The sequence below is a fragment of the Schistocerca gregaria genome, chromosome 7, assembly GCF_023897955.1.
Source record: "Schistocerca gregaria isolate iqSchGreg1 chromosome 7, iqSchGreg1.2, whole genome shotgun sequence".
Classification (NCBI taxonomy): domain Eukaryota; kingdom Metazoa; phylum Arthropoda; class Insecta; order Orthoptera; family Acrididae; genus Schistocerca; species Schistocerca gregaria.
The window spans coordinates 255421421-255434125 of NC_064926.1; the positions used below are offsets into that span (position 1 = coordinate 255421421).

The following is a 12705-nucleotide window of genomic DNA, read 5'->3' on the forward strand; positions in this document are numbered from 1 at the left end:
GACGAGTATTTCTGCCCTCACATTCTCATAAAGTCCTGCATAGGGCCACTGTCAGACGCGAATACTCAAAAAATATGGATACTGAATAATACAACTGGATGGTCAAACGGAGACCCAAAATGAGGCCTCATCGAAACTCTGTCACGTGCTGATAACTCTTTCTTACACGAATGAATGATTTCTCTGTTCACAGTGATCAGTTACTATCTGACACTTCTTACGACCCTTATGTATCCTACCATGACCGGTAACAGTACTAAACACTAACTAGACACTAACACACTGAAGTGGTCGTTCTACGTATCACAAAGAATTTTCATTCTGATTATTTTCATACCCGTCGGTGGTGTCTTCACATACGAATTTATGTTGAGAGCTGACCATGTCTACAGCGTGCTCCACAATTTCTACCAGGCAATCTATTTACCGGTACTTTCATGTGTTTGACAACAAATCAGTGGACTATTTCAAGGCAACCAGTTTGACACGAAATAATAGTAACTGTCTCATTGACGGATAACTTTCTCAAATACTGGTTATTGCACCTTTCAACCTCGATTCCACGTTAATTCGTCTATCATCAAACGTTGCCAAACATGTAGGACAGACATTCAAAAATGTAAATACTGACACTGTACAAGAAAGGTTTTTATTATAAGATACATCAGTTCTTAGGTGTCAAATACAACAATGTCAATACTTCGTTACAATTGCTAGTGCTGTAAAGCTATTTCAAAATATCTTTCAGAGAAGTACACTTTCATTGCATAGTCATGGATATGAAACGTTAATTAAAATTGGTAACCGCAGACGAAAGCAATACGGGTTAACAACAGAATATTGCTCTAAATAATAATATACACAATGCTAACGTTTCTATGCTCAAATATATGTATTTCGCTTTTATTTGTTTCACGGTTCATTTCATTCTTCTTAAATAAACATTATGACATTTTATTATTGAGAACAGTTCCTTTTTTCCTCTTGGACTATTCTGACAAAACAATTACCAGTAAATGCTCTACAACAGTCCCCCAAGTTATGGATCGAATCTCAGCAGACACTGAACTTCAATATAAAATTAAATATAAGTTAAAACACACGGAGAACGAAATCTAAAGCAGTTTAGTCAAGTTTATAAGATGCTTTCCGTGTGTATATTCTTCTATCATAATAATCCTTTTCGTTGCATAGAAGGAAATTACATCATCATTTGAGGAGCAATGTTGAACTGTTCAATATCTTTATGTTGATGCACTCTAATACGTGTCCTCTTGGTTGCTTTACTCTGAAGTCATATGGGTGCCTTTACACACAAGCCACTAAACAACATGAATGTTGTGTGTGGGTACTCAACGGCCCGCAGTGAAGTTACGGAGATAAATCAATATGAGAGACCACTTGTTTATGACGAACACGAAGGGCATTGGTTTCCTACAGAGCAGCGAAAGTTTGATCCTAGGATATGAGAAAGTTCCTTGTTAGAACAAACATACTGCTACATGCACCTGTAAAGAAAATTTTCGGCAGAATAAAACACATACCTGAATGCATGCTGAAGACAGACTAAAAAGATTGAAATCATTTGTAGTTCGTGATAGGCTACTACTAATAAAGAAATAAGTACAATCTGTCGATTTCATAAACTGAAGCTACTTGATTCCCCGGCTGGAGAATTTATGTTGGGTACTAATAAGTATTGTGTCGCTTTCTTAATATTCGCGATGGACGTGATTCGAAAAGCGAGCAGTGTTGTCACTGAAAATTCAGCATCGCACACAGACCGAGGAATCGTTGGCCTCAGCTGCAAAAGCAAAAGTCTTGAGTAGAGAATTCCTGTAGTGTAATCAACTATCTTGATTGTGTCACGTACTCCATCTTCGACAACATTAAAAACGTAGACAGAATGGAGGAATGGGATGCAAGAAAGTCAGTGTTCTTAGCTGTTTGCTGTGCTTATAAAAAAAGATGGCGTGATTAACGTTGTTCCACAAAATTAATCCTGCGTGAGGAATCACTACAGCTGGGCTATTGTTAAGAGGAAATAAAGTAAGAATGGCTTCCGTTAGATGACTTTTTTAACACATGGATATTCTTCACCATACGAATCTTCAGTCATCTTTCGGCATCATCATTCCGTAATTAATCTAGTCTACTGCAGGAGATCACCTTTGAATGAAGGTGTCTAGTGGTTTCATTTTGTAGCAACTGCTCTTTCAATACTATTAAATAAAATTCAGATCATTCATGATTCTTTGTCATTATAAACATTAGAATCATAAAGAACTACCCGTACTTGCTATATAGAATGTGTCTCACATGGCCTTAGACTTCTCCGTTGTTGCTGACGCGTCAATTGAAATCAATCAAAACGATTGTTTTATATATGTTACAATAACAAAACATTCGCATTACGCGGTCAAATAGAGAAATCTGTAAAGTTAAATTATCCATTTAAAAACAAGCGATTCCACCAATGCACTCGGTTCACGTGGAAATGCACTTGGATATGTTACTCTACAGTGACTTCAAGGTATATAGCGTTATCTTTGATGTAATTGAACTGCTGCATCGTCTTGTGAGGGAAGAACTGGTGGTAACCAGCAGGATCTTCTTTGGTTGTTCCAGCCTTCAAAATTTTCATCAGGTTGTTTGCCTGAAAAGAAAACAACTTTACTTACTTCTTTCGATTATTTTACTGCACATATCATATTTCATCTATTACAGTTACGGGGCTCCTTCTTTTAAGGTGCATACTGTGCCTAAAAAAAAACTATTGGCAATCGCAGAGAGGTAACATGAAGTAACACTAAGCGTGTATGAAGCTTATACAATCATTATGAATAAAGCTGATATGCTGTTAACAGACAGAGAATTTGGAATTACATTCCACCAAAAGTCTTCCGTAATAAAATCTCTAGCTTCTTATATTCGTTCTCTTTTTCTGCCTCAGGAGAGAAAGAGCATACAAATAAGTGTAACTGTATACAAAAGACTGTAACTAACACAGTCAAGCGGTGCAGTGGAGACATTTAAAAATTTCAAAATGTGCAAATGTGTGTGAAATGTTATGGGACTTAACTGCTAATGTCATCAGTCCCTAAGCTTAAACACTACTTAACCTAAATTATCCTTAGGAGAAACACACCCACCCATGCCCGAGGGAGGACTCGAACCTCCGCCGGGACCAGCCGCACAGTCCATGAGTGCAGCGCCTTAGACTGCTCGGTTAATCTAGCGCGGCTTTAAAAATTTCCTGTTTGAAAAATTCATTTAATTGACTTTCAGACTGTGAACCATGTACCCATCGACAACTACATAAACTCTGATGTAATAGTTAATGGGTGAATGGTTGGACGTCAGTGTCAAAGAGGCACAATATTTCGAAAAGTGGCCACATTGCCATGGTCGTCATGAAGTACGCTGGAACAATCTGAAGAAACGTGTTGTGTATTTTCTCTCCCGACAAAATAATCTCTAATTGTGTAGATTGCTTGAATAGTCAAAGAAGCCTAATCTGAAGTTGTCTAATGTTCAACCTAATACATGTACACAGAATGAATTTCACTCTGGCAGACTGAAACTGTGTGACAGACCGTGCACCAACCTGGCACCTTTGCAGTCCATGCAACAGAGCTGTCCACTTATGTCTCACAACCCACCTTCACAGCTTTACTCCAACCAGTACTTCTTCTACCTTCCAAACATCACAGTTATCCTGCATCCGGCTCCAGTAAAGCACTCCTGGATAGAAGGGTACTGGAGAGAAATAGCTTAGCCCAAGGCTAGGACATTGTTTCTACGATGAATTTTCACCTGGCAGTGGAGTTAACGCTTGCTTCCAGAAGTGCCAGCAATGCTAGTTAAGCAGGAGAACTTTTTAGCACGTCATGACCATGTCAAGAATAATATTTTATGTTTGATAAATCATTTGTAAAATTAAGCCGACGCATTAACAGTCCCAACACAATCATTACTTCACCTAAATTCTACGCTATAATTAGTAGCAGAGCATGGTTGTGCATTGTGCTGGTGCAGGGCTCACATTCCGGTAGTTTTCCTTGTTTTGACAAAGCGAAACAACAGTATAAGATTGAGCTGCCAGAAAGAGTGGGTAAATTGTGAAAGAAGCAGTCCACTAGGATTCTTCTCCCTTTAGCAGCTATGTCTAATAACAAGAAATTTTTAGTAGATTATATACCATATACTGCCATGTGTTTGTACAATATAGTGTTACTGAAAGAACAGAAGGTAATATGTGCACTAAGGGACGTGTTACTTCTACAGTTAATGTGTCCTCATATTAGGCGTAGTTTGGCAAGCAGGAAAGCGAGTAGCGTAGCTGAAGCTTGTACTATACTGGTTATGTAACAGAGCCGTTTCTGTGCAGACAATGTAGAAATTGGCTGACTTACATTATGGACACGAATAGGAAATAAATGAGCTATTTGGAGACTTAGTTAACACTTTGTCTTGTGCCCACCAAGGTCGCGGTAGTGGCTAACATCATACAACGTATCAAGTCAGCAGATCGTTCACTCATTGTCATTGTACCTTCAAGGGCTTAGGAAAACTAGCATATCATATCAAAGGACTAGGTAAGTGTGATTTATGGAATGCTGTCAGAAGAAGAGTATTCAAAGAGTAACAGGGTTTCCTCTGCCTTGCATAGGGAAATTTACCAGAGATAGTCCAAAGCAGAAGATCAGTTTGGATGCAGCGCAAGGTGTCAGTTCTCTAACTGCCACTGTAGGAATTAAGGCAATGTTTTCTCATTAGCGACAAAAGATACCATTTACTTGCTGTGAAGTTAATTATGGACTTACATGAGGCCTATTCGACACTATCACATCAGTCAAAGCAGCAAATGACAAGTGGTTTACCACACGCCAGACACTATTTGGGATCATCGACTCTGAATCTGGTTAACACCCCGTATATGTCGACCAGTTTTAGTGCATTAGAGATTTTGTGGAGTGTTTTAGGTAAGATGAAAATCTGGGAGTTCACCTGAAAAATTAAGTTTAGAAATTACACAGTGAACTGGGCTACGTACTCGACTGATTCGGGGGTCGGATTTAATCAGGAAAAAATGATTGATCGCATGCTGCAAAAAAATTGCTACTTTTTGCTATTTTGTCGAAATATGACGTTCTCGTTTGGCGGACAATTTGAATCGGTGTTAGCGGCAGTACAGCAGAGGGAGAGGGCGGTAATGTGGACAATTAGATCACATTTTTTCGATTCTAAGGGAATTGGTGCAGAAATTACACAGTGAACTGGGCTACGTGATGATGGATAGATTACGGGTGGCTAAATTTATTACGTACTGTATCGAATTAATGTCTACATTTCCGGTGAGGAGGTCACCATATTATCTGTCGCCATCATGCATTACGGAATTGAAAGGTCTAGTGGTAGATATGTTGCAGTTTTATCAAATATTATGTTGCAGCAAGGAATTATTTGCCTTTCCAAATCACAGTGTTCTGCCCGACATTTCTTGTGTCTAAGACATATGGCAAATAAAGGTCAATAGTAAACTACGGAGAACTTAATAAGGAGCTGGTTCCCCAGACAGATCACTATTCGTCTTTTGACCCGTTTGTAGGCAACGTTTTTTATTACCTCGGATTTGAACCAGGCACGGTGTTTGCCGTCAGTTGAAATATGTTTGATTGTAATCTGGATGCAATATGTTTTACTAGCCAGAGACGCTACACGTACATCACCGGTTTCTCTGTAAGAGAATAAATAGTTGTAAATCTAATTGAACGATGGGTTGACGATTTCGAAAGGTTCGCTAATCTGTATTTGGATGGATCATTCATTAATAAATGCCTCTTACTTTCTTGCAAACCATCCGAGGATGCAAAACTAAGTATTGCTATACGTGACCAGTCTTTGGAGTGTAGTTAGGTTACAAACATCATAGCCTGTGAGTAGTCTACAACTGAACATGTTATCTGTCTGCAATTATACTTTTTTACTTTCTGTTTAAGATACATATATACGAAATGCGATAAAAAATTAAAATTATTTTACTTAGGGACTTAATAAAATAATTTACTCATGTCGTCCCATGATAAGGCCATTGCTAAAAATGTGTCGCACTGTCAGAATAGAGTACATGGTACAGGTTTCGTGCAGACACACTTGTTCTGCGGTACCGATTACGGACGCAACACAGTGTGGGAGTGAAATGGCGCGGTTATTGGAAGAGTATCCCAAAGTTGAAGTAGGTGTGATAGTACAATTTTTGAGAGAAAAACATCTAAATTGCACACAGATTCGCCATGAAATCCTGGTGGTATGTGGATCAAATGCAACGTCCTACCCAACCAGCATGGTCGAACGTTGAAATTTTTCCACGGTGTTGGGCCAGCACCCTAAAATAATTTTTCCAGGAGGGTGGTAATGATTCCAAAATAGTCATTTTTATAAACATTTGTTGGTCACTTGGAGATTTTCATACCACAAGCACTATAGGCGACACTAAAAAGTTATATCTCAACCCAATATGTGAATAAGAACTGTGTATTCTAGATTCAGGTGGGTGCACGTTGCTCTTTTTGCCACCAATCTGAACAATGCCACATTGACGTGGGTGGTGTGGATTAGGAAGGAAGGGCTTCTACATCGACCAAAAAGGACAGTGTGCATGCACTTGAGAAGAAACATCTGAGGAAAAGAGATTTTACTATGATGAGTGATGAAGGAGATGTTTTCTATCGTCCTGGAACTGTACGACCGGTAGAAAGCTCTCACAGTTGTCTATAGAGAATTTGAGTTGTGTAGAAAAATAGTATCTGGTACCTATGTAACCTTGTAGTGTAGTACAGCATTAAATCAAAGCTACGTGTCGTAACATAATAATGGCTAACTTATCTATGAAGGTTCGTCGTGCGTCAATATTGGTACTGTTAATTCTGATATCATGAACGATATTACCTGATCATGTCCGCATCTGTGTACCTCAACTTACTTCTACTGTTGTTGTGATTTATACTCGTAGAAAAGTGTATTTCTAAATTTATTTGTTTTTAGAGAATCTTCAGTGGCTCTGCGGTACTCTGGTCATTAGTTGCACTTCTGGCTAGTGGCCACTTCGGAGGACACTGTGATAGAATCTACATTTTTCACTCATTTAAGTATAGAAAGCAGTTCCCTGTGCGTGGTTGCAGGTGACAGTTCTCTGTCCTGGGGTGCGTTGAGACATTTGATGTCGACAGTCGTCTCATGGTGACTCATGTCTCTCAGACTCATCAGTTGTGCAAACCTGTGCTTCAGCTACTCTGTTGTGCCAGAAAGGCAAAGGGAACTTTTCGGCCCAAATGACGTTGCGCCTGTCATGTCGTCTGGGCACAGTAGTAGCAGCTTCGGGTATTACCCACACTTCATCCATAATCTCCTTATCATTTACACTACTGGCCATTGATACCCCAAGAAGAAATGCATATGATAAACGGGTATTCATTGGTCAAATACGAGGGCTATCCACAAAGTACATTACGTTTTGGAATTAAAAATAAATAAAGTATTGGATTTTTTAAAATTATATACAGGTGAAAGCCACACTTCAATACTACTTTTCTACATAGTTGCCAGTTAAATTAAGGCACTTACCATAGCGATGGACGAGCTTGGAAATTCCTTCGTCGTAAAATTCAACCACGTGGTTACCTCTTCTTGAAGCTGTGCGTCGTCATCAAAACGCTGCATAGCCAACCACTTCTTCATTGCTGGGAATAAGTGGAAGTCGCTCGGTGCCAAGTCGGGACTGTACGGCGGATGAGAAAAACAACTCCCACTCAAAAGATTCGAGAACTTCACGAGTGGCATTTGCCGTGTGGGCCCGGACGTTGTCGTGAATCAGCAAGATCTTTGAGCCCAACTTTCCCCTGCGTTTGTTTTGTATTGCTCTTCTGAGGTTGTACAGAGTTTGGCAATACCTTTGAGAGTTTTTTTGTAGTGCTTCTTTCCAGGAAATCCACAAAAATCGTATTTCTACCAGGTTACTGATTAACCACGTGGTTGAAAGCGCAGGCGGCTGATTTTTACGACGAAGGAATTTCCAAGCTCGTCCATCGCTACGATAAGTGCCTTAATTTAAATGGAAACTCTATATGTAAAAATAGTATTTAAGTGTGGCTTTCATAAGTATATAATAAAACAAATTTCCAATACTTGATTTATTTTTAATCCCAAAACGTAATGTACTTTGTGGATAGCCCTCGCATATTATACTATAAGAGATATGTGATTACATTTTCACACAATTTGGGTGCATAGATCCTGAGAAATCAGTGCCCAGAATAACACCCTCTGGCCGTAATAACGGCCTTGATACGCCTGGGCATTGAGTCAAACAGAGCTTGGATGGCGTGTACAGGCACAGCTGCCCATGCAGCTTCAACACGATACCACAGTTCATCAAGAGTAGTGACTGGCGTATTATGACAAGCCAATTGCTCGGCCACCATTGACCAGACTTTTCGGTTGGCAAGAGATTTGGAGAATGTGCTGGCCAAGGGAGCAGTCGAACATTTTTCTATATCCAGAAAGGCTCGTACAGGACCTGCAACATGCGGTCGTGCATTACCCTGCTGAAATGAAGGGTTTCACAGGGATCGAATGAAGGGTAGAGCCACGGGTCGTAACACATCTGAAATGTAACGTCCACTGTTCAAAGTGCCGTCAATGCGAACAAGAGGTGGCCGAGACGTGTAACCAATGGCACCCCATACCATTACGCCGGGAGACACGCCAGTATGGCGATGACGAGTACACGCTTCACCGCGATGTCACCAAACACGGATACGACCATCGTGATGCTGTAAACAGAACCTAGATTCATCCGCAAAAATGACGTTTTGCCATTCGTGCACCCAAGTTCGTCGTTGAGTACACCATCGCAGGCGCTCCTGTCTGTGATGCACCGTCAAGGGTAACCGCAGCCATGGTCTCCGATCTGATAGTCCATAGTGCTGCAAAAGTCGTCGAACTATTGGTGCAGATGGATGTTGCAAACGTCATAATCTGATGACTCAGGGATCGAGACGTGGCTGCACGATCCGTTACAGCCATGCGGATAAGATGCCTGTCATCTCGACTGCTAGTGATACGAGGCCTTTGGGATCCAGCACGGTGTTCTGTATTACCCTCCTGAACCCATCGATTCCATATTCTGCTAACAGTCATTGGATCTCGACCAACGAGAGCAGCAATGACGCGATACAGTAAACCGCAATCGCGATAGGATACAATCTTACCTTTATCAAAGTCGGAAACGTGATGGTACGCATTTCTCTTCCTTATACGAGGCATCACAACAACTTTTCACCAGGCAACGTCGGACAACTACTGTTTGTGTATGAGAAGTCGGTTGGAAACTTTCCTCATGTCAGCACGTTGGAGGTGTCGCCACCGTGCCAACCTTGTGTGAATGCTCTGAAAAGCTAATCATTTTCAAATCACTGCATCTTCTTCCTGTCGGTTAAATTTCGCGTCTGTAGCACATCATCTTCGTGGTGTAGCAATTTTAATGGCCAGTAGTGTATATTCTATGCTGTGTCAGTTGCAGTCGCCGAGCACTATCAGGATCCACATACAAAAGGGCATAACCAGCTACGGTACTCGTAGGGTGAATCCCTCTACGCAGCTACATTTCGTTCTAATTCGTTGATGGTACATGTGATACTGGCTCGACTTTTATTCCATGCTGAGTCAGGAATTTTCTCCTCTCAGGAGAGGATTTAGGTGTGTGTTGTCCTCATTATCATTTCATCATCATCGAAGTACGAATCAGTGAACTGGAGTCATATAAAAAGACCCCCACCAGCCAGCTTAGAACCCCCGATGGCGACTAAATATACATATACATATCGAAATTTTAATTCTTATATTCAGTCAGAAAATGGGTCACCGCAAGTTTGGGGTTCAGGTGTTGCGTAATCCAAGCATTTGAAATTAAGGATGTAGTTTCATGTTGTTGGCCATTAAAAGTGAAACTCCATGAAGGCAGGAGTAGCGCCATCTGTGATCTGTCTACAGTATGGGGAAAGATTACGCAAAGGATTTGTCATTCAGAGATTGCACTTCAATGTCGTTTGTCCGTGGATAACACTGACGTATTCTTTCTGCAAGAGGCGCAGTCGTTTAGCATCTAGTGTCGAGATTCGACAGCGGCAGGATCGACGTCTGTCGAGACTGTCATTTGTATTTCAGTGATATGGCCGCTCTTCTTGGTCCAAGACGCACGATCCGACGGTGCTGCTAAGGACAATACTCACTGACGTCTGAATCTCAATGGCCACACGCAACTAACGGAGGACAGGTCGGACACATTGTTGACTTGGCCGTGCAGGATTGTACATCCGCGTAATGTACCTTGTGGTGGCAAAAAAGGCTTGTTTGCGGTAAGACAAGTATTCACAAGGACATTGCGATGACGACTGGAGCGCCACGAACTGTCATTTACGGCGACAATTGCTGTAGCTGCCCTCGATGTGGCAAGGCGGGGGAAGTACACCGACAGTGCAACATTCAGTAACAGCACAGGACTTACGAGTGGTCACGATGTACTTTAACACGAGTTCTAAGTCTGCGTATAGCATCACAATGGACCTATCTCCGTCCAGAGGCTCTGAAGAGAGCGACCATTAGCTGATTGCCTTCATGGTAGTTGTCCAGCATATGACGTCTCATTGGGTGCAGAAAACGGTCACCTCACCACACAAAGCCATAAACTGGACAACAAGCGTTACGTTTCTGGAGGCTGGCGGCCGTGCCAAGTCGTCGAGACTTCCGTGACATATTTCAGGGCGACAGTGCAAGACCGCATGTTGTCCGTACTGTTCTGAGCTACCTCGAAACGACAGTATTCGATCCATTGAAAACTTCTGGCCATCGGTTGCCGAAAGACTGGCTAGCCACACTTGTCAACCATTATGATGAATGAACACTGGAAGAAAGTCAAAGCAGCGTGCAATGACGCATTTGTCTCTGTCTGTCATCCAAACTGTTCGGACACGGTGCCAAGCGGAGCGAGAACCGTTTTTGCTGCCAGACATGGCAGCTTGTATTCGGTGTGTTGCCTCAAGTCTTGCGAGACGCTAAATTTCGAGGTAATCACTGTTCTTCAAGCAGTACATTTCTGTATTCTACACATTCATTGATGCGCCTGCTCACATGGAGTACTGAAGGTTACTGAGAACCTGAAGAGTGCTCCTCGTTGCAAGCTGGTTATACTACTCAACAGCCATTTTGCATTTGTCGTGTGATATATCAATTACCATGTACTCTGGTGTGTAGATTCCGAATATACCTTTCAAAATGTTCTTACACGTAACATTTTAGAAATTCAAAGCATTTATTACCGCCAGGCTCCGAATCATTACAAACAGAAGTTTCCCAAATTTCGTGACGCATAACTGAAGTAAAAAGAAAACGGATGAAAATTGCAATCTTCAGTACCAAACTCAGAAAAAAACGTTGAACTAGCTGCTGGTCATCTTTAAAAGTGATTGTGAATGGCTGTTTAGGCAACAGGAAAGATGACAGCTATGTTTGCAAGGAAAATGATCTGTTAGACAGCTACATGAACATGGTGTGTACAATGTCGTCTAAAACGCACTTTCTACATCACTACCTTGATTTCATTCCTGAAAATTAGGAAGCCGTAAACAATGAGGATGGTGCACTCTTTCACCCGGACACCTATACGATGGAACTCCGTTATTAGGTCACAGGAATCCCTCAATGATGGTGTATTGTTACAGAGAGTGATGAAACGGCAAACGGCAACGAATTTTTAGAATTCCAGTGAAGATTAAACTTGAAAATGTTTCGTCAAATAATCTAGTCTGTCTACTAGCATCATCTGTATACATATATTAAATAATATTGAGTTCTAAAGCTCTGAATATGTGTTTCTTGTTTCTTTTAATTCGTGTTCCCTTGTACTGATTTTGATCCTGCCTTATGGCTAGGAAATATGATAGAGAAAAACTGATTTTACCACTGAAATGAGAACCCCTAATTTAGGAAGATCCACCTATTTGCAAACCAGATACACAAAGTAGTTTAAATTTGTTGAATAGTGCTACTGTTTGTGCAAGCGTCACCTGTAGCAATCTGTGAGCCCAGTCTCTTTGCACAGTAATACACGACAGCAATTATAACAGGTATTCCGCATTACTTTACTTGTCTGTCTTATCCCCTTACTCTATATGAGTTCCGTAATAGAATCGCCCATCCCGGAAGACACTTAAATATCTGAAAGCAGTTTTTGTTTTTACAGACATATTACTAATCGGAATAGGGGATATGTTAGCAGAAGGCCTTCTAACGTCCTTCAACACACACTTTTCAGATCTGGAGGTACGAAATGCTGGAAATTATGGCCTTCTGACAATATGTATTTTTGCGGCGCTACTGGTAACACTATTCCTTGGCAATAATCGTGCTCGTCTTGAAAGGATCACGACCACAAATCGACTCTCGTCGGCTGTCTTTGGAGATAGTTTTGTTCAAATGTTGACCTGCATACGCGAGTCTCCCCCCTTGTCCAGATAACAGTTTTTCAAACAGCTCAGTAATCCAGCTCTCTCAAGTGGTGAGAACGCGCTTTCCATCAAAGGTAAACAGCATTCCAGACTATCACTGGAATCCACGTGGAGCGCTTGTCGCAAAAGTTTTACATCG

General features: G+C 41.2%; 1 protein-coding gene across 2 annotated transcripts in view; it reads right to left on the reverse strand.

The window, feature by feature from the left end:
* Positions 1-624: 624 nt before the first annotated feature.
* The window catches only part of LOC126281690 (TNF receptor-associated factor 3), a 280376-nt gene continuing 268295 nt past the window's right edge, over positions 625-12705 (reverse strand). For both annotated transcript variants that reach the window (XM_049980855.1, XM_049980856.1), the window contains exon 10: positions 625-2656. In XM_049980855.1, coding sequence (XP_049836812.1) covers positions 2513-2656 — 144 coding nt within the window. In that variant the 3' untranslated portion in view covers positions 625-2512. The remainder of the gene's footprint in view (positions 2657-12705) is intronic.